General features: G+C 40.3%; 2 protein-coding genes across 3 annotated transcripts in view; one reads left to right on the plus strand and one right to left on the minus strand.

Annotated features, from left to right (window-relative positions):
- Positions 1–6,206: 6,206 nt before the first annotated feature.
- serpine3 (serpin peptidase inhibitor, clade E (nexin, plasminogen activator inhibitor type 1), member 3) lies at positions 6,207–13,371 on the plus strand. The gene is made up of 8 exons (XM_008293183.1): positions 6,207–6,471; positions 8,315–8,542; positions 9,456–9,698; positions 11,318–11,516; positions 11,627–11,727; positions 11,844–11,930; positions 12,020–12,103; positions 13,319–13,371. The coding sequence occupies exons 1-8, from the start codon at positions 6,207–6,209 to the stop codon at positions 13,369–13,371; spliced, it is 1,260 nt and encodes a 419-aa protein (XP_008291405.1).
- Positions 6,889–22,829, minus strand: part of ints6 (integrator complex subunit 6) — a 29,306-nt gene continuing 13,365 nt past the window's right edge. Inside the window, exons 8-19 of one of the 2 annotated variants that reach the window (XR_520630.1) lie at positions 22,308–22,460; positions 20,113–20,245; positions 19,721–19,815; positions 19,511–19,621; positions 18,576–18,791; positions 18,364–18,490; positions 18,128–18,270; positions 17,852–18,035; positions 16,971–17,342; positions 15,729–15,822; positions 15,245–15,419; positions 6,889–6,898 (exon numbers count right to left, since the gene is read on the minus strand). Coding sequence is in view for 1 of the 2 variants with exons in the window: in XM_008293177.1 (XP_008291399.1) it covers positions 15,326–15,419; positions 15,729–15,822; positions 16,971–17,342; positions 17,852–18,035; positions 18,128–18,270; positions 18,364–18,490; positions 18,576–18,791; positions 19,511–19,621; positions 19,721–19,815; positions 20,113–20,245; positions 22,308–22,460 (1,722 nt within the window). In the remaining variant the exon portion in view is untranslated. Of the gene's footprint in view, positions 6,899–13,626; positions 15,420–15,728; positions 15,823–16,970; positions 17,343–17,851; positions 18,036–18,127; positions 18,271–18,363; positions 18,491–18,575; positions 18,792–19,510; positions 19,622–19,720; positions 19,816–20,112; positions 20,246–22,307; positions 22,461–22,829 lie in introns of those variants that run through there. The other variant, XM_008293177.1, reaches the window with a different exon arrangement.

The following is a 22,829-nucleotide window of genomic DNA, read 5'->3' on the forward strand; positions in this document are numbered from 1 at the left end:
TATGAGTACAAAAGGTCAATTTTTTAGACATTTTAATGGGGAAATACTACATATTGTTATGTTTAAATTACTAGAGACTCGAAAGCTGAAACAGTCAAGAAAATCTTTTTGTTCTGGTTGTAAGATCAGTTTGGTGGCACATGATGAAAAGTCAGCAAATCAACAAAAGCCTCAGGATAAATGGTCTTGGTACCATCGTTTTTGTACCAACCCATTTCCTTCAGACATTTCACAGGATCACTAGAACCTTCAGACCTTCTGATGGTGCAAGAGGAAAAGGTCTAGGTCAGGTTTCATTTGAATATTGGGGGCCACGTCAAGCAGGAATTCTTTGAGGAAATTTTGAGCATCATACACCTAATTTCCTGCATTCTGGTGCACTTCTATACAAAAATTTGTTCCTTTGTTGTTCCATTTGTTGTTCCGTTTCCCTGTATCAAGGAAAGCACACAATTCAGAAAATTCATAATAAAAGGGAATCTAAGTAAACTTTCCACTGTAGATTCAGTGGCTGTATGAAGTCATGGCTAATGATTGTATTTTTTGAGGTAAAAAAAAAAATCTCCAAGCTCCAGCTGTGGTCTGCATCAGATTTGCTGCCAGTGAATCCAGTAGCTGACTGACGTTTCCATCGACTAATGTGGCTAAAAATGTTCTAAACTGTGGCAGACAGATATTGTGTAGCTACTTGATAGGTCTTTTTATTGAGAAGTTTCAGCTACAGTGACACAGCTTTGACAGGAACATGATGGAATATCGTGTCACTTTAATGGTTTTTCACTCTGTAGGACTTTGGTATTGATTTTCTGATTTCTTACAAAGATTTGAGACTTGACTTAGATCACTGAAGGGCAGAACAGGAACTACTTCAGCTTGGTCAGGCTTTAACCAAGTAGCAGCTCAGAAACAACTAAGACTGGGTCACAGTGATGAATGCTCCTAAAGAGATAAGCGAATAATTATCATGTTCAGTATGCAGCTCCTGTCAGGCTGAGGCCTCCTGTGAGCTCCAGCTCCAGACTGCAGAGTGAGTAAGTTGACCTCCATGCTGACCTCTCAGTGCAGCGGCAGCTTGCTTTGCAGTGAGTCCAGGGATCAGAAACAGAGAGCACAAATCATTATTTCTACTTCACAAATGCGAACCTCTAACATAGTGTTCCTCCGAAGGCCCCCGTCGCCGCTGAAGATGAAAGCTGCTGTTTATGGTGGCGTCTTTTCAGATGATTGTCTTTGGTCAGTTACCGTGACATCTCATCTCCTCCAACAAAGTCCTTAAAATTCCAAATTCCTGCCTTGGGAGTCGGAGCGTTGGGTTTTAAAGAATGTGGCGACTCCGTTTAATGAAGCCAAGCCACGGCTGCACTAATTAGTCAAGTCCAGTAATGGCTGGAATCCCCCCCGAAAGACAAAGCACCCAAATACCTGATGGCTACCAATCATGCTCTCTCCTTCATGGGAAAAATACCCGCAATTTATTTTGCTGACTGTCATGTCCCCAATTAGGAGGGACAGTTGAGGGGGAGATCACTCCACAGCAGATTGATTTTAGGTGAAATAGAGGGCATACTATTGAAATTCTTTATGTTTTTTTGTCTTTAAAGATCAGCATATAGGTTGTTTATATAATAATTTTGAGATGAGTGTTTATAGTCTGTACTGCAGAGCTACTGTATGCAAGGATGTCTGGATTTTCCCCTGAAGTAAAGCTGAATAAGATGAAAGTTCCTTCATTTACTCTGTTTCCTCTCTACAAAGAGCTGTGAAGAGCTGATAATGACAGATTTAGTGGCACACTCAGTAAAGCTGTATCTGTGTAATTGCTTTAAAATGTATTGATATTCAAAGACTCAAGTCTAGTCTTTCACTGCGAGGCTATTTGACACTTATCATTTCCTCTCTGTTCTGTTTTTAGATTTTTCCTTTGGAGCCACCATAAAGATGGCATTTGTAGATTTGAGTTAAAAATAATGAGGTGCTGGATGGTTTTCTGTGACCTGATGATAGTTTGTCCTCAATCGTCCAACAAATTTCAAACATTGAAGTTGTTTACGTTGGTTTAAGGTTAAAAATCTGCAAAACTAGTGTCATTTTTTTCATATAGTGCAGCGTCACAGAACTCCATGCATAGAGTTGCTATACTAACAAACCTCATGTTACTTACGCAAAAGCATTTTATCTTCAACTTGATTAACATTTAAACAGATATAGTCATGCCATGATTAGTCTTGCTCATGAAAATATGCAGAAATGTGCACTATTGCATGTCTGAGTGAGGCTAACCTGACTTTTTGATGTGTCTAAATGCCTTTTTTTTTTACGACTGTATACAGCACTGGTACAGTGTTTCCTGATGGCTGTCTGCTATTCATCACATTTTGGAGCAGCGACACGTCCATGATGAGTGAGTCCACATTCCTCAGAGTGATACCAATTAGAACGACTGACGCAGCAGTGTGACGCTCAGAGCAGAGATGTCTTTTGATCATCACAACAAAAGGCCAAATGACTTGTATAACAGAATGGATGTCTTAGTGTCTTTCTCTACATGTGTGTGACCTTAAAAAAAAAAAAGCATTACTTTACTACATCTTTAGTCATCCTGCTTTATTTCAAGTCAGAGTCCAAGGACAATACATTAAGTTGAAAGCGATAAATACAAAAATAAAAAATGAACAGCAGCTTTTTCCATGGTCGTGCTAATTCACTAAGTGCACAAGGGGTAAAAAAGTAAAAAATGTTTGCAGGTCCTCACTAGTCTCTGTGTTGAGGGAATGTCTTTAAAAAATACGCACCTTATGAATTTTAACTGAGGTTACAATCTACAAAACTGGTGGATCAAATGGGTTATGATGCAAGACTGGACTTAAAGCAACATTCATTTGAGATCATTTTGTGCTTTCAGTGCATACTGCCAAAAAAATGTAAAAAATCACCTACACAATAAACTAAGTGTTATCAATTTGAATGGCCTGGGGTGCTGTGGAAGTTGCTAATCCTGCTCATTTGGCATTAAATCAGATGTTTCGGAATCTAAATTGGAAATGAGACAGACACACATCAGCAATAATTTAAGTTACAGAGCTACTAATGTGGCAGCTTAAGCACAATTATGACATAGTAAATCACAGCTGCAAATGTCTGACTCATAAATATGATCTTTACTGAAGGAAAGAGGATCAACCTTCAGGGAAATATATGTGTCTGCTGTGTGGGTGAGAGCTAGATGAGATGCTGAGATGAAACCAGTCTCATGGCTCTATAATAAATGCAGTTTAGGAACTAGATCCCACACAAAAGTCAACCACAAAGTTTACTAGTTTTTGGGTTGTGCAGCCCACTGTTAATGTGTATTAGTATTTTTTTTAGCTAGCCCCCTCGTGCATTCCTGCTCATCCCATAGGCTTTACATGGGGATGCATCAGTCACATAAAAATAGCATCACTATGTTCTAAGAATGTTTTTTAAAAAAAACAAAAAAAACCAAAACATGAAACCTTCATGACAATGATAATTGACAATATTTGCAATTATAGGAAAAAATATTTTTTGCAGTACCACAATATCACACTTGGACAAATTGCAATAAAACCATTTCTACCTCTCTAAATAGTGTTATGAAATCAGGAAGCTTTATTTTGGGTGCCATCCGTTTCCAGAATTAAAAGTCCCATTTATTTTTCCTTTACACTAAGGCATGTGAGCCATGGTTAAAGCACCTTTTGGACTAGCTCAAAACTGCCTTGGGTAAATAATCAAAACACACAAAAAAATAAATTGCTAAATATCTGGTTCTTTGACTCACAGTAAAAGGTATCCTATGAGCATATGTAGCCTACATACAAACTCAGATGTACCCCTTAACTACTGATTCCAAGCTGCCCATTGTGAGTGAATGCTAAAAATAACACCATTGAGAAAACAAAACAAAACAAAAAAAATACACTATTTGCATTTTAAATCCGTTTACTTTTACAATGTGGATGGATTGTTCGTAAAATCAGCAACCACAGATTTGTTCTGAACTGTAAAAAAGAAAGAAAGAAAAAAAAAGCTTTTTATATTATCATTTTTATAAATGTCAACCTGATAAAACAAAATGTTACTTTCATGTTTCCAAGAAACAAATGGATCTTTTTTTATTCATAAAATAATTGTAGCTGAAAACAAAAAATCAAGACTGGGCTCTCATTTTAGTGTTATGCTTTAGTCACTTTCTATTTATTTATATGTTTCCCCCGCCCTCACTTTTTTATACTTTAATTTAGCTTTACATATATTTACCAATTTATCTATTCAAATAAAAAATTAAAAAAATTAAAAAGTTTATTAACGTTTTTTAAAAAGGGTGAATTTCTTGCTTCCGGCCTGTTTCGCGCTTCTAACTGCCTTCTTGTCATGGCAACCGCAGCAGGGGCTCATGGGCATTGTAGGACTACAGGCATCCACCGTGCAAAAAAACAAGCAAACAAAAAAGGCGAACACAACAGAAATGAAATTGAAATAATTAAAACCGGTGGCCAAAATATAAATCTGTAGGTTTGTAGTATTAGCTGGAAATGCCTGGAAAAATAGTTAGCCTGGCCCTGTCCAATTTAAAACGTATTTGTTTCAATGTGTGTGTCCGGTTGGGTTAGTTGAGTTGTACAAAGCAAACAAAAAAAGTGCAAATTAAAATTACAGGTGTGTTTTGGGTACAGCATTAATTAGTCGCTGGTTGCTTGGCAACGTAATAGCGACTAAGACACACCCGGAAGTTACTGTTGTGCTACCAAAGACACAGACCCACTACCTGTTGGTTTATGTTTTTTAACCCCTACAAAAACGTGATAATTAGCGAGCTTAAGAGTTGCTGGTAGACGCCTGCTGTTAGGTTTGGACAGCCAGGCTAGCCGTTTGCATGTTTCCATTCTTTATGCTAAGCTAAGCTAAACGTTAGCTAACGTTAGCTTAATATTTAGCAGACCAGTATGAGAGGTACCTATTAAAAGTTCGTATCTAATATATAACTAGAAATGTGACTTTTATACCCCAGAATACTCAACTGTTCTTAAGTCTAAGGATTCAGGTAGGCTGCTATAATATTTTGACTTCCTACATAATGATATTAGCAATAATTCAGGTAGCTACTTCTTCAATTCTGTGTTGTTGTTGTTTTGTTTGTTTGTTTAAGCTAAATGTGTTTTACGTGCTATTATTGTTCCCACTGACTAAATAACTATATTTCCAGAAAATGTACACGCATGTCTGCCCTTCTGTGCTGTGCGCGCGTGTGTGGGTGTTTTCTCCCCTCTGCCCGGTTTGGGATTTGCTGGTCGGTGACATGCCTCCCTCCGCCTGGCTCCTTATAGCCCCGGGGAGGCAGGAATCCCGGACGAGTGGTACGGACATCGCCGACGGAGACCGCAAACACGGAGCGGAGCGTTCCCCTTTAAACACGGTCTTATGACTACAGGCTGCTTCAGTGAGAGACGACCGGAGGACTGAACCAGAGACTGACTGACTCGGACGCCGGGAACAGTGACGGACAGGCCGGGGACGGACAGGACACAGCTTCCCCTGCTGAGGCTGAATGGTTGCTGCAAGTCAGAGCGAACAGCTGTTTAACGGATTCTACCTCACCTGTTCACTGGTAGGACACACAGCTGCACCTCTGCTTATGTCACTAAGAAATCATCACAGTAGTTTATTAAGTCATCAAAAGGTGTAGCTAATGATTCTCATTGGTGTTACTCAAGTTTGTAGGGATTAATCAGTCAGGACATGCATTTAAAATCACACTGTAGCATGTAAAAACACAAAGCATGGCATGTTAAGTAGTAATTATGCAGAAAGCATGACCATTGCAAGTGTTTCATTAATATAATCTGACTGGGTTAATTATGCATTTACATGTGAGAATCATTTTAATGTTGCAGCTGGTCAACTTGCAGCTAGTTTCAACTACTTAATGTAATTGCTGATTTTTTTTTTTTATACAAAACTATGCCCAAATATATTTTACAAATGTAGAATATTATTTGCAAAGAGAATACTTGTACTCTCTGGTGTACAATATGTTAAACATGAAACAAATCACAGAAAGTCTATAGATGACCTCACTGACCCCACTTTCATATTTATTTCATTTGCTTTGATTTTGCAGGATTTTTTGTTTTGGGCCACCTGTTGCACCCTGTGGACACTTCCTCTCCTGCAGCACTGAGGACATGTGTCGTCTGCCAGTGGCTTCACTCTTCATTTGCTTCTGGTTGGTGGAGAGAAGCCACTGTAACGGCAGCCTTCAGGACAACATGAGAGAGTTGCACAGCAGGTTTGCCGTCAGCCTCTACCAGACGCTCACAGAGACGGAGAACAACTCCAACCTAATCATGTCACCGGCGAGCGTCTCCTTGTCTCTGGCGCTGCTGCAGCTCGGTGCCAGAGGCAACACGCTGGCTCAGCTGGAGGGAACTCTGGGATACAATGTGAATGGTAGGATTCATCTAAATTTTTTTTTTTTTTTTTTACAAATATAGTGATGAAGGAGAGGGAAGCTTGTATTCAGTTAGCATTAGTGGCTCCTTATGCTGTGCGAGTGATTCTGGAGAGGTTGTCGGTGGCCCTCAGTGCTGTTGGTACCAGGTGGTGTGGAGCGGTGCTGCTGCTGCTGCTGTTGTTGGCCCTGCAGAGCACAGCGGTGTCTGGAGCCATAATACCTGCCTCCACACCAACTCTAATCTCATTAACCACTCCTGCAGCTTGGCCTTCGGGTCAAGAGGTCATGTGTTTAATTACAAACAAAATGAGAGTGTGAGCTGCTGTTTCCTTTGCCTCCAAGATGTGGTCTCACTTGTCAGGTGATGGAAATTGAAGATATTAGGCTCCTATTTAGCAGGCTGCCTCAGACTTTTGTGTCTGACTTTAATTTCAAACTAGCCTGAGCTGGAACTTCGAAATCATGCTATCAAGTGTCTTGTCTACACAATGTTAGAGATTTCTGTGAGCCTAACAGTTTAAAAAATCACAACTATTCAATATATGTTGATGTAAAACAGCAAACATTGAAAATTCTTACATTTGAGAAACTGGAACAACCAAGTGTGTGCCATTTGTCAATAAAAAATGGCTTGAATGATCCAATAATTGATTACATGACTAATACTTCCAAACTCATGTCATTTTATATTAATAAAACCAAATGAGGGTCAATCTGTTTTGTCAAGTTTGGTGCCGCTGCATAGAATAGACGCCACCTTATGGTTGAAATCCCACGGTGTAGTCATGATTTACGTATATATTTTGGACAATCACTGCTTTTCTCTGGTTTGTTATTAGACAAATGACTTACATATACTAAGAAATAATACAAGTGAATAAGCGTTTTATATCAGTGTATGCACACTTTGAAAAAAACTAACCGATCAGTAAGAAAACATAAGGAACTTAGAAGAAAAACAGCATATTATTTTTTCAACTAAATTTTAACAGCGCAAAATTACAGCTAGAGACAGAGGGCTGCACCTCTGAGCATTGTACTCTCTAGGCAGGATAATAAAGAGTGCAGTGACTCTAGATGCAAAGATATCGAGATAGATAAGATGGGCACAGAAGACAAAAAATTACATATCTATCTCCTACTCAAAACCAAGTAAGAAGCCACAATAACAGCAACAAGAGAAAGAAGATTAAATTAAATTAAAGCGTGACAAGGGACCAGCTTACAATTGACTGCCTCTGTTCGTATTAACTGCTGCAAATTTTTGCAGTCATAAGAGAATCCTTATTTGATTTGTGTTTTGATCATTTTGTCTAAAAATGCTTGGAGCTTATCAGATGAGAAGATCCCTGTGGCCTGTCGTGCTCACCAGACTGAGAGAAGTTGCTAAGCAAAGCTCAAATCAAGTCAAATGAGTATTTGTTTGTGTACAGTTCTGCAGGGATATGGTGTGAATTCAGTTAACTTGCTGCTGAAACAAGCTAGAGGCTGTTGAACTGAATATATTGGATTTTTATTATTTTATCTCAGGGGCTTCACAATATATTTTCTTGCAGTTTTTCAACAGGGTGTGAATTATATTTTAGCAACAGTGATGATGTTAAAGCAGAGTATGTAATAGATAGATTCTGAAACTGCTGTTAAACGAGTTTAAAATAAGCATTTTTCAGTATTTCAGTTTTCTATAGATCTATGGAGGGAACATCATTCTTTTGTGCACAGACTGTCTTATACAGAAAGAAGAAAGTTCAAACTAAAACCTTGTCTTTAAATAAGCGTCCCACAGCTTGGAATACACCATCAGGTCTGAACTGTCCTCTGTGTGTTCCTTTTCTGCAGATGCCCAGGTACAAGACTTCCTGCTGCACTCCCAGGGCGACATGAGCAACACCAGCCAGGGAATGTGGCTGCAGCAGACCTGCACGTTATTCATCCAGAGTGGTGTCCAGCTCCTGTCTGAGTTCACACAGAATGCAGCAGCCTGGGCCAATACCAGCGTGGTCCGAGCCAACTTCAGCCAGCCCAATCACTCCCGCAGCCAACCAGAGCAAGCAGGACACAACCACGGTAATCCAAACAGCTGTACAAAACACTTAAAGATCAAATAGTAATCATTTTTGATTGAAATGAATACAGCTTTTAGCTTTTTAGCTTCTTTAAGGTGTTTGCTCTGGTTTAATGAGCATTTACTGTACGACTCAGTCTGCAGCAGGCACTGTTTTTGTACAGCCAAATTGAAATAAATCCCTTGTACATGACTGTGCAGCATTAAACAGCAAGCAGACAGAGTATGAGAATAGTTGGTGAAGAACAATGAATGCAGCTAAAGAGACACATAGAGCTAAAATTAGGCCCCAGTGGGATGATGATGATGATGATGATGATGGCTCTGTTTCTGCTGAATGTGTAACTAGGCAATGGTTTCCTAACAACTCAGCTATAAAAACCTTATCGAGTGGTAATATTTTAACTTGTGGAGGTCATTTTAGTTATTGCAGCTTAAATGTCCCTAATTTTAATTCTTAGGCCACTGGTTTCCAGCCAGTTTTAGCTTGTGACCCTTTACATGAGGCAAAACCTATTTGAAACTCAATGTTAAGTGTGTCTACAGCTTGTGACCAACTCAGCAAAGAGTGTTTTTACCTCACTGTATTTTGTATTATATGTTGAGGAAATACTTCTTTTACAGTTTTCTTATCATGTTTATTACCTTGCCACCCTATACAAAAGGCTCCCCAATGTTGATAAACCAGGATGTTTGAATACTGACTTATATTTTGAGTGTGTACTCACGACTACATGTCATTGTATCAATTGCAGTTGTTTCTATAGATGTGTTACAATTATCCAATGTTGTATTTACAGAAATGTACAATTTGCTTTTCATCTGTTCATTGCACCGGACCACATGAGTCAGTCGTCAATAACGGAGCCACACGCCCTTTACATTAAACCCAGACGTTTACTTGTTACCTCCCAGATGAGTCATGGCCCCTCCAGTCAGGAAGCAGCAGCGGTGAGCTCTCTGGCTCAGGCGAGGCCCAGGCAGAGGCCCTGTGGTGGGGAAACCGGCTGCAGGTGGCCCTGGTCAACACGGTGGCCTTCAGGGGCGTCTGGCAGAAACAGTTTCTGTTCACCAACACACAGAACCTGCCCTTCATCCTCTCTGATGGGAGTCCTATCAAGGTGCCCATGATGTATCAGGCTGCAGAGGTCAGCTTTGGTAAGAGACACGAGTCCATTCTTTTATCCATCCATCTTCTGTTAGTCTGTGGATGTGCTCCTAGGACATACTTAGAAGGAACTTTTTAAGCTACTAAATTCAGTGATCTTATTTTAACAATGTATATGGCTTTGTGTAATTTTGCAGTTAATCTGACTAACTTGAAGTCATTTCTGCTGGATATTACATGCAGCATTGTCCTCCCCTTCCACTCTCTGTATGTTACCATTTTTGAAACCCAATCACTACGGAAAACAATAAAAACGACCTCCCAAGGAGCTGAGTTTGGGCAAAACTTTGGCTCGTGCCATAAGGCAGGCCTGGTAGTTCCTATGGTGAATAGTTCATTTAGAATTCAGGGCTCACCTCCCTGTGTGCAAATGTTCTACCAAAACAAGTTCCCCCAACACAGTTTTGCAGGAGTTCCACTGCTGCACTCTGGTTTAAATACACACAAACAAGCCAGAGTGTTTCTTTACCCTGTAGCAGAATGATGATGAGGTGCAGCCAAACCCTTCTCCAGCGCTGACACGGTGCTTTGGAGATATTTCTGGCTATATGAGACTTTGTTGGCTTTCTCTTCTAGTGACCCCTTCAGAAGTTACCTTGGGCTCTGTGCAGGATTTTAGCTTCAGCAAACCACTTAACTGTTTTGGATCTTAGCTCTCTCATTCAATTCATTTCCAGATGTAGCAGGTGGCTGTTTTCAGCAGAGCCCACTAAACACTATTTGCTCATCTTCCAATAGGAGACAGATCTAGTTAGTGACTGGCTGGTAAATACAGCAGACCGTTTAACAGCTCCAGATTTACGTGGCGATATGTCTGTGTTGGTCAGTTGATAAAATTTTACTGAGCTTTGTTGGTATTCTTTCTGTAGCTTTATAATACAAAAAAGTACTGGAATTTACCAAAGTATATCTAAAAAAACGTGGGACTCTTGAAGTATTTACACTTTTGTGAGATTGTTATCCAAGAAACTTTATCAGTGACAGTTCTAATCAAGAGTTATTTGTTCAGTCATTTCCCTGGTTGATGAGACATTATGCATTTAAGGTGTGATTGGACACTGTTTCTTTGTTTGGCATTATATATTCTGCAGCTCCTCCTGTTATGTGGATGCTGACTTCTACAGTCTGTTTACACGTGAATCAAATTCCTCATTAATCAATGTCTCTGTCATACATATGCAGCTCTCAGTATTATTAGAAACTCATAAGTAATTAGAAATGTATAATTGTATTGTTGTAATCTTATCTTTCAACTCCCCATTCTATTTTTATTACAACCTTGTGCCATTCAGGCGTCATTTATTATCACAGCAGCAATAAAAACGTTTGCTGTCTAATTGTATATATATATATTTTTTAAAAGTTTTGCTAAATACATGTTTTACATTTTGAAATGATAAAAGTAGAAATCATTTATGTTGATACATTTGAATGGTACAAGTGTTATCTTTAATTTAAGCCAATGAACATGGTTCTGTGATGTTTGAAAGTTATTAAGCTTTAAAAACATGTTTGTAAAATCAGATGGATAAACAAAAAAACCTAATGATTAATAAATCAGAGGAAAAAGTCATAAATTGCACACCTGAACGTGTTGGTCTCCCTGCAGGTCAGTTCAGGACAGGATCCGACCAACGCTACACTGTGCTGGAGCTGCCGTTCCTGGGCCGCTCCCTGAGCCTGCAGGTGGTTCTGCCCAGCGAGAGGAAGACTCCGCTGTCCTCCCTCGAGTCCCAGCTCACTGCACGCCATCTGGCATCCTGGGATACTGGCCTGCGCAGAACCAAAATGGACATTTTCCTACCCAGGTAAAAAAAAAATAAAAATCCTACATCTGGATTTCAGGTTGAGTTAAGACTTTTAGACGCTTCAGAAAAGATGATGATGCAGAACAAACTCTACGGTGTTTTTTTTACAGATTCAGGATGCAGAACAAGTTCAACCTGAGGTCAGTGCTCCCTGCTATGGGCATCAGTGACGCCTTCAACCCGACAGCAGCTGACTTCACTGGGATTTCAGGTGAGTCCATCAATTCATAAAACATTCAAAATATCAGTCGGTTTTAGTCGCAGTCCAGGCTTTTCAGGTTGCAGGTCAAGCGATTTCTGTAGCTGACAGATTTTTGTTTCCTGCAGTGGAGGAGGGTCTTTATGTGTCTGATGCCTTCCATGAAGTAAGAATAGAAGTCACAGAGGATGGGACAAAAGCAGCTGCTGCTACTGGTGAGCAATGTCTGCTGCAAGTATATAACAGAACAGAGCTGACTGTCTGTGGTGGAAGGTTGTTAAACAAGGAATTTTTGTTCTTGCAGCTATGGTGCTACTCAAAAGATCCCGTGCTCCTGTCTTCAAGGCGGATCGGCCGTTCTTATTTTTACTTCGACAGGTTAACACAGGTATTTGCTTTACTCTGTAGATTGCTGCTGCTTACATCATACAAATGTTTTGCTTGATTTAGCTTAGCAAAGCACACACAACTGACAGTTTTGCAAGTGACATTGGCATTGACATTTAAAAAGAAAAAGAAATATAACACAATTCCAGACAGCCACAGGTTTTGTATGAAAATAAGTAGATATTTGAATAAGTTGCAACGTCAAACACAAACTGCACTGATCACACAAACACCATACTGCTGCCAGAAATATTTACTGGAGCATAAATGTGTGGTAAATTACTGCTAAAAATAGTCTCCAACAAACGTACTCCTCTTAAGAAGTATTTGCTAAAAACCTGTTAGTGTGACAAGGAATGACTGAGCTTGAGTTACTATAGCAAAGCTGGGTGACACATTAAAGGAAAAGCAAACATGAAGTGTCTTAGTCAGATGTTTGGCCACTGCACGCTGCTAGAACAGCTTCAGTGTATCTTAGCATTGATTCTTTAAGTCTCTGGAGGAATAGAAGGCCTGTCTTCCAAAGGATATTCCCTCATTTGGTGTTTTGATGTTGGTGGTTGAGAACACTGGTCCAAAATCTGACAAGGGAGTGTTGTCATCCTGGAAGAGACCACTCTCATCAGGATAGAAATGTTTCATCAGAGGATAAAGGTGATCACGAAGAACAGCTTTGTATTGATTTGTAGTGACTAATACGTCTAAAGTGGATCCAGATCTCCTTGCTGTAGGGGTCAAGAGTTCAGGTTTTTCCTTTAATTTGTCATCAGTCTGTAAATATCTCTGAGACGTTTATAAAAGAGGCTTGGAAAGGAAGTCAAAAAGTATCAAGAGATTAATTAATTAATTCTGGTTTATACCCAGCTTGACATTTAGGAAGCTATGATGTTCATTTCATTATTTTCATACCATAAAGAAATGTTCTTAAACCAGTAGCTGTCTGGAAGGTAGAAAAAAAAGAAAGCATCCTGATTTCTATTCAGTGTCTGTTTGCATAACTTCAAGTCAAGTACACATGTAGGATTTGAATATTTCTGATTTGGCCACCCCTAGTGGTAGTATCAAAAGCAGACACAGATCAGCAGTCGCATGAACCAACACAGACCACACTGAATTTCACCTTAACTTATACAGCAAATAAAAACATGTTAAAACATAGATAGATGCCTGCATTTTTAAAAAAAAAAATCAGCTTTTGCTTTGTGTTTCATTTCAGGATCCATCTTGTTTATGGGCCGAGTGATGAATCCAGCAGACCAAGCTCCCTAAAGGCTCTTATACCCAAACACCCCCCTACACACACATTCACACACTTCTATACCAACCCATTTCACTTACTGGTATTTATTTGTGGACCAAAAGGAGGGTCCACGGACACTTCAGGAAGAGGGACATTATTTTTGTACATATCTGTAAATAAAATTTTAATACGTTTTTACACATCAGGTGTTTTGATCCTTTCTTCTGTCTGACACGCTGTTGGTCACCATCGTCGACAAATGTGGACAAAAACACCAAGAGTCACATCTTTAAAGAACACTTTATTTACATGGCCCTTCACAGTGTAAAATAGAAATTTTATTCATGGAAATACTTACAAAAAGGCCATTTTCCACTGAACATTCTCTTTAAATAGTACTCTAGGGTTATTTACATCTTTACAGTGTATTCAAAATACTCTTTTGGTAGCGGCCTCTTCACAAACAAAGACAAGTATGGCAGATTTTGGTCCCTGTCCAAGGAGGGAGGGAACGGAAGAGGGCTCTGAATCAGAAATCAACTCTTGCCCTCTAGACCCTAATTTGGGTTTATTTGTGTACATTTGAGAATATATAGCCTGACTCCCCCCCCCCAAAAAAAGGAGGGAAATTTGCAACAAAACATATTTTTTCTTTTTAAATTACATTAAATAAACATTCTCAAATTTACACAAGTGCATTTACGGTTAAGTGACAAGAAGTTGGTTTGAGATTCACGGCGGAGAGAGGGAGTTTAGGGGGGCGGGTTAAGTTATTTGGCAGCAACCAGCACGTTGGGACAAGCTGGCATCCGAGACCTCGGTTCATCGACACTCCAGCAGACAACCGTTTGCGTTGCATATCAGCTGCTTCGGGCTGAAATAAAGATAAAAGTCGGGGAGGGGTGTGCTCCAATGTTATTGCTGATTTTGATGCATTGGTGTCAGTTCCTGAGCTTTTTTTGTCCCTGTATTTCAACATTAGTAACCAATGATCTCACATCATTCAGGGGGTTTTTACTTGATCTGTCTGAAAACCTGCTGGACACAGACTTTTTAAGTTTACCGTCTCCAGAGGTGAAAAACTGTGGCTCCATTTCCCCCACCCCCCAGAGGAAGCAAAAGTCATTTGCTTTGTCGTACACTTAAGTTTCTACTTAGTTATATTAATGATCAGTCAGGCCACGAGTTGACAAATTCAATATTGGAGCCACATTATACCTATTAAAGAGCACAGCAGTGGAGTGCTCCGGTTAGTGGAGTGTAAATTTTAACAAAAAAACCACAGACTCTCATCCTCCCGTATCCCAAAGCGGCAAAAAAAAAAAAAAGGTATAAGACCTAACGTGACGGGAAAAGTGACTGAATGAAAAGGCATGAGGGGAGAAAAGTGTTTCATGAACGTCTCCGCTGGATCCCGTTCGACCCTGAGTTGTTGAAAAACACACACACAACCTCTCACAAGCTGACCCCTTCCTACGCCATCACCGACACGACTTCACATCACAACCAAACATACGCTGCCATTTGCTCATCTCTGAATAAGTCCTTGTTTACTCCCCCCGTTTGAGAGATAATAACTCTTTTGTTAGTTTGAAAAAAAAAAAAAATCTGATCAAGGGAGGAGAATAACCGAGTCCGAGGACGGGTTCAGACAGCAGCTGTGAGCAAATGGTCTACGGGCCGAACATCTCGTTGCATAGGCAAACACTTCACCTGCAGCAGTAAATGCTTCCTCGCTCGCTCTTCTGGAAATCTGAAAAATGCATCGCCCAGGGTCAGTACCGCCTTTACTGTGTGTAAGCCAACCAACCAATAATGTCGAGTCCACTGAAGAGGTGATGGTTTGAGAGCTGGATGCTGTCTTGTCTGGTCTTTGCGGGGGGGCCCTGGTGCAGCAGGGACGGGTGGGGGGTGGTGGGGCGGGGGTTCAGAGGGACGTTGGGTTCTTTATCAGTAAGTTCAGTTTTGGGGAATGAGTTGGTCTCAGAGTGTGTCCACGTGGTTCATGTTGTTGGATCTGTTGTGGATCTCTTCGAGGAAGTTTTCCAGCTGCTCGATGAGAACTCGCTTCTTGAACCTTTGCAGAGAACAAGCGACAAATGTCACATTCTGAAGCAATTGAGACCAATAACAGCAAATTTAAATGTTTCCATAATCACATGCGCTTATTTAGGTAATAAAATGCAGATGTTTCGGGTAAAGAATTGCTCTGTACTTATTAAAAAAAAAAACCTGGCAAAGACAGTTGAGCAACACAGGATCTTTAGGTTAAACATGTGTAATTTGTTTCTTAACCACGACTCCAGATGGTTCTACTTGGAGCCTATTTGAGGAAACGGGGCAGTAATAGAACGCCATGACATCAGAGGAAGGCTGAACTTAGTACCTGGCCGCCTCTTTGATGATGTTTTGGAGGAAGATGAGCCGGGTGTCCAGAGTGCCCTGGATCTGCTTCAGGAGGAGGAAGATCTTCTCGTAGTCTGAAACAGAAAGAGTGAACAAGGCTCAGTTACTTCATTATTGCTGTGTTTCTAATCTAATTCTGTCTATAGTTTGTGGAAAACCACGAAAAAAAAAAAAAAGGTAAACGATATCCAATGATCAAGGTGAGTCATGTTGTGGCTGCAAGTAGTGATTATTTATTATACTGATTTGAGTTATCATTAAATCTATGCTAGAAAGTCATGAAAACTTCACATTGAGTCCAAGGTGGAATCACTTGTTTTGTCAGATCAACAGATAAAAATTCAGAAAAACAAAAACCTGCTCATTTGAGAAGCTTTGTTTAGTGAATAAACCACTAATGATTACATTAAAGTTTCTATTAATGCATCACAGCTATACTGATATTGCTGCATATATTGTTTTTTTTTTTGTCAGCAGCTCTGGTTTGCTTCATTACAGGATGTTTACTTGGTGTGTGTTCAGTGCTGTTTGTTTGTTTGTCAGCAAGATTACACAAAAACAACCAGGCCTAATTTTATGACACTTGGTGGGTTTCATTGTCATTATTCGTAGACATAATCCACCAAAACTCCTGTATAACATTAGCTATCATACATAAACAACCTTCTTTTTTTTTTATAAATAGGAGTGAAGCACGACAACTTATTATGCAGAATATATCACTCATTTGGTCCGACTTAAAACCATAGTTCGCTGTTTTTGCAACAGCTTTTGAGAAAAACATCTTTGTTTCAGGTCACAACAAAGCTGGATTGCCATGTGAAAGGCTACACTTATGTGGTTTCTTCTGGGAAAGCGGGAAAAAAAACACAATGAGGGAGGACAAGCCAGTTTCTTTCTTCTTTTTTTGGTAACACATAAAACAGTCTGAGTAAAATAACCGTGGCAGCTTCTAATGGTATGCCATTAAACTCAACAGCCCTGCAATAAACACAGAACCGTAGAGGTTTTGTTGAAGTGATGATTCAGCTGATCGCAGTTTTTTTACTGTGTTTCAGGTGCTACTGTAAATTACTGTGTGAGTAAAGCTGGTAAAAAATGTTTTGCTTTGGTATCAATAGAATCAAAGTCGGGTCCCATATTGACACTATGACCAAAAAATATACAGCATCAGTATCAGTGTGACTCCTGTGATTGTATCCCCCCGTGTGTGGATACGTACGCCTGCCAGGTTTTCTGATCTCCTTGGTGATGAGCGCCCTCAGCTCGTTGTTGACCTTCGTCGTCTCGGTGTGAATGTGCTTCTTCAGGGCTGCAGGTGACAGGTAGCGCGCCGGCTGGTCCTCCATCAGCATCATCTCCGCTCCTCCCTCGCTGCCCAGCGGCAGCTCACCAGCCTGGGGTTGCCCGTTCTCCTCCTCGTCCCCGTGCCGAATGACCTGCAGATCGGCGGCCGTGTGGTTCTCCTGGAGGTCGCCGGGCCCCGACGGATGATCCACCTCCGAGTCCGAGCTCCCGTCTGAGCCGTAGTGGTTCTGATTCAGGTGGTTGATGATCAGGTCCGGATCTGGTGCTCCGTCGCTCATGTCCATGTCTAGAGTGTATGAGATTTGAAAAGGAAGTGAGTTATTTTTTTGTAAAATTTGGTTAGTTGATAAGCTTCATTTTCATCTGGATGAAGTTCGTCAGATTTAGTAAGAAGGTTAATGTCCACACATCATCCAGACATCATCCACACGTCATCCACACGTCATATACTAGCTCCAGAACATCTAATACGGTGAAACTCAAACAAATTTTGCCAACCTAGATATGTCTCGGTCAAGGACTTTAGAGAAGATTTTCCAAGTTGAAGAACTTGAGTTGGAACAGCTCGAATTCATAACAAAAAGTTGTGTGTAGTTTGAAAATCACAGTATAACAGAGAGTCTACAGCTGTGTTCACATGATGTATGATGTGAAGGTAGAAGTGTTCCAAGAAATGTAGCTAAAATTTACATTTTTTTTTAAAAAAGACTGAAAACTGAGCAGCTAAACTGTTTTTCGCACTTTAATAGAAAAGACGTTTAACTACACATAGTGCAGTCTTGATACCAATCTCACCTGAGGGTCGAGGGCTGGCAGGAGGGGTGACTGGAGGGGTGTAGGCTCTTCCCAGACGCAGTAGAGGCGACATGCAGCGGCGTCTCTTCGGACCTCCACCAGTCATGTTGCTGCTGTCCGCTGGTCTCTTGCCCTTATTCTGGGGGCCGGTGACAAACTCATCCGCCTCGTCGATCATCATGCCCTGCAAGGAAAACCAAGAATGAGGTCAACTTGCATGTTTCTCAACCAGTACTTCTCCATTTGTTACTCGTGTTATCAGTGTGATGGATCTACCTTCTTGTCCAGTTTGAATGGGTTGCCGAATGTGTGCAACCGTTTGGGCTGTTCGGGGTCTGCGTCTCGAAGAGGCTGAGGAGCAGCTTTGAGGAAGTCTTGGTAGTTTCCCATCTGGGCGACTGGCACACTGTGGAGCTGGTCTGCAAAGGAGACGGAGGAATTCACCAACATGTTTGCAGGTACAACAGAGCACATTTACAAACAAACAAGTGTGGGATTCCACGGTGAGTTACCCGAGTCCTGCCCTCTGAGAGTGCAGACGCCGGTGTTGAGCAGGTTTCTACGCATTCGGCTGAGCTGGTCGAGCAGGTGGCTGCGGGGGATGTCGTAGGGATTCCTGAAGCTGTGAGGCTTCAAGCCCTGAGGACCACACCGGGCAGAGGGGGTTATTGTTATTGTTGATGTGTGCAGTCACAACTACATGTACTTAACAATCCCATCTTACCTTGTTAAGCAGCGCCAGGTGGAAGCCTTGGAACTCTTTGGGGTTGAGCTCCAGCGGCAGAGCCGGGGCGTCTCCGGTGAGACTCTGCAGCTGCTGGATGAAGTCCCTGCGCTGGGCCAGAGATATACCTCCACCCCGCCATCGCACCTTGATGCCGGCTTCCGATGGAGGCTTCTTACCGATCAAGGCAATCAGGCGGTCGTACTCGATTTTTGACTAGAAGAAGGAACCGATTTAGTTTTAAGATCAGAACTACAGCAAAACGCTTTTCTGCTGCATTCACTGTCTTACTTAATGCAGAAGAAAACTGCATAAATGGTTTACTGTAACACCCTGCATCTACCATATATGAGCAACATATAAAACGGACTACACACACTATAATGTAGTTGGATAAAAGATCTAATATATATGTTAATTATTATTATTATTCTATTTATCAACCCCTGCTGCTGGTACGTGCAAGTTGAGGCTGGTGTATAAACAGAGTTAAACTCAGTGTAATAATATAGAATATGTCTTTATAGAATAGAAGAAGTGATAATTATTCACAACTTCTCATTTAACATTGTCTTTATAGTTGCTGATAACAATACAGTGCATTATAGACCAATGATTAAATATTTATATTCTGCATAAGTGGCAGTACCACACTAGTTTCTTTACTATACTTCAAAAAGTATCCAAATAAAATCTTTTTTTTTTCTAAAAAGATTGGACTAGTGCTTCATTTCCTAATTAAACCATCTTACGAAAATGAAATAAAGAATGAAATTTGCAATCTTAAGATATAAAATCTAGAAATGCGTGATCAAATAATAAAAAAAAAAACCTCTTGTTGTTTCAAGGTTCCTCAAACAACATTTAGTAGAACACGTTTTTCGCTTTAGGAAGCCCCGACATGAAAATAAGCTCCAACAAGCTCCACTACAAACCTGCTGACTGAGTTTCTTCAGGTAGGAAACCACACTGTAGCTCAGGCCATACTCCATGTTGTCCGCCAGCAGGTTTGGTGCTCCCATGATCCTCAGAGCTTTTCTCAGAGACTGTAGACCAAAAAAAAACCAAAACAAAAACAGCATTAAGAACAATACAAAAACATTTATGGCTGTTGCATGTTGAAGAGTGATGCTGCGTTCACTGACCCCGATGTAATACGGAGGCATGGTCTTCAGGTAGTTCTCAAAGGACTGCCGCCATTTGATGGTAGGCTTGAATTTGTGCACTTTGATCAAGTCGTCTGCAGGAAACGATCGAAACAACATTAGTGTTATTTAGCATATAAACTAAAGCCTCCTGTATGTTTTATTTTTATTCAGCACAGAAATTGTACATGTTATTCTCAAGCCTGTTCCAAATGATAATGAACTAAATGACTTAACGATACTCTTGCATATGAAGACTTTTAATTACATGTGCTAAGTAAGTGCAGGATGGAGGAAAAAAAATACAGGCACATAACCACAAGTAATGATACAACAGCAGCACACACAGTAAAGATGATGGAGGATGCCAAGATGTGGTAAAGATTTCTTACCCAGAAGTGGCAGAAGCACGGGGTAGTTGTAGGGCATTACAAACAAGTTGACGCAGTTCAGAGCTGTGCTGGCTTTTAGGTAGCCGAAGGGTTGCCCCAGGTCGCTGTACTTGGCACTGTTACATACAAACACCTACAAGACAGAGGAAATCCAACAGGTGAGCAGTGACGTTCAAACTCTTCTATGAGCGGGAAAAAGGAGATTTTTGTTGTTGTTGTTGTTAACTGGCTCAATAAGATCTTTCTATGTGCTGGTTAATTAGGGTGTAATTGTCAAAAAGATCTATAGTTTAAGCTCATGTCCATGCATCAGGTAATTCAAACCTCTTTATATCAGTTTAAAAAGAAGCCTTAACGTCAGATATTTTCACCTCAAGACATTCAATATGGCCACATAAATCTGTAACTATCTTTTGATTTACTTTAACTGTTCTACAGCAAGACAACAACACTGTTAGATAAATGAACAACAAAGACATAACTTTACTACTTTAAAATTGTTCCACTAGCAAGACAACAGCTAGAAGCTTAATCTGAGACAGGCAGCAGAGGAGACACAGTCTGGTCTGAATCAAAAGGTTTCATCTACTGTGCTAATGCTATCAATGTTGACATCTTTTCAATTAGCAATGATGACACACATTTTAGAAACTGCCAGATGCTAAATTCCTTCTCTGGTCATTGATTAAACTTTTAAAAACTGATCTCTGTGAAGCAAAGTTACACATTTAAAAGATGAAAGCAACCCCTTCCTGCTTTGAAATAGCTTAGCCGACTCCAGCAGGTGTGGATCTATGAAATCCCGGCTCCTCTCTCCACCCAGACCGACCTACTCGCTGCGGCTCGAGTACACCAGCTCACCTCCTCAAACACTGTAAAACTGCTCAACGGAAAGCTGCACTGTTGGACTATTTCAGCCACACATGTTTGAACCAGAAACCAGAAGTCGATTTATCAGGATGGTTTTAAAGACTCTCTGTGACATTAGCAGCATAACAGCAGTAGATAACATAAGCCTTCACCTTGACTTGACAGCGAATGAAGTGTTGCTGATGTCAGATAAAAGCTCACAAATTCTCCTTTTGCAACTTTCAAACCAAAAACAGAACATGTCTCTTCTACTCGTCTTCTCCTTTGACACACAAAAAAGCTGACAGGAATATTTTTTTAGGTTTGGTATGTCTTAAGCCTTGGATCTGAATCTGTGTTTTTTAAGAACGTCATCGGTACACTGCAGTTACAAAGTGGAAATACTCAACTATGGCACTGACTGCTTCTTTTAACTCATGAATATGTCTACTAATGCTAAAAAAGGAACAACAAATGGACATGTTAACAAGGCAAAAAAAAAAAAAGGATTTTAATCGAAAGGGGTCTTTAACATGCTGAAGCTAAGCCTGTTACATTTTCTAACTTGCTAATATTCAACATGTCATCCAATATTTCTTCCAAGTAATCGACTAAATCAGTGTTTGAAATGGTGACAAACTGAAATCCCACATATTGTCTCAGTGTGCTGACCATCTAATGATGCATCTGCTACACTGCTGTTAGTATGTACAGTCGTCCTCCAAATGTATTCACACCCCTCCATTGGAGAAGGAAAAAACAGCTGTCACTGAAATGAGGTGAAATTGACAAAAGTAGTAATAAATAAATATTTAATGAAAATCATAACATTGCTTGTGAACTGTGGTTCAACAGAAATATATATTTTTTTAAAACAAACAAAAAAAGCAAGCATGATGGGACCCGTAAACTAATATTTTGTTGAACAACCCTTTGAGTCAATCACTGCAATCAAGTGTTTTCTGTAACTCTCAATCAGACTTCTGTTGACAGGTGTTTTGATTTTGGCTCATCAGCAAAGTGCTCTAGTTTGCCCAGGACAGTTTTTTTTTTTTTTTTTAATTATTCTTTTAAACCACAATTCAAAAGCAATGTCTTATTTCACTAAATGATAATTTAGCATATTTCTATTTATTATTACTTTTTTCAGTTTCAAGCTATTTGAGTGACTATTGTGAATTTTGCCTTTTTTTTAATGGAAGGGTGTGAACACATTACTGTATGTGACATGTTTGCAAAACGATCTTCGACCGCCCAGGTGTAAACTTGGCGCATAAACATAACAGATTTCTGCATTCATGTTCAATTCCCTCCTCGGCGAGTGCTGCTGTGTGACGGGGCTGTACCTGCCAGCAGGTGTGCGGGGATTTCCTCTCCAAAATGTACTGTGTGAGCGGCGAAGGCTCCAGCTCGTACTTGTCGAAGGGCACCTTGTCTATCACCATGGGCTCAGCGTCCAGACAGGAGAAACGTACGTGGGGGTGGGCTGAGCGTGGAGGCTGGGTGGGGACAGGTACACACAGTTACAGTACAGGTTACAGCACATTAACAATGATGCTCACTATCTGTGTTCAACAGGGGGATTTTAGCCTGGCAGCTAAACCGCTTTACTGTAATAAAAACACAATTTGTTATCACATTACACTATTTAAGTTATTAAATCATTAAAAAAAGGTTTGAATTCATGTATTTCTAGGAGTTTGCTTTGTCACGGGACAAGACTTTACGCCACCTTGGATTTAGTTTTTAATGTTTCATCTTCATTGTAATAGCTTCTCTTAACAAATGCACCCAGTGACTAAAATAATACAACTTGTACATATGATAATGCGCCAAGTGTGCTGCCACCTGCCCACACTATATCTCTA

Source organism: Stegastes partitus, unplaced genomic scaffold (assembly GCF_000690725.1).
Source record: "Stegastes partitus isolate 25-593 unplaced genomic scaffold, Stegastes_partitus-1.0.2 Scaffold863, whole genome shotgun sequence".
NCBI classification, from domain to species: Eukaryota; Metazoa; Chordata; class Actinopteri; family Pomacentridae; genus Stegastes; species Stegastes partitus.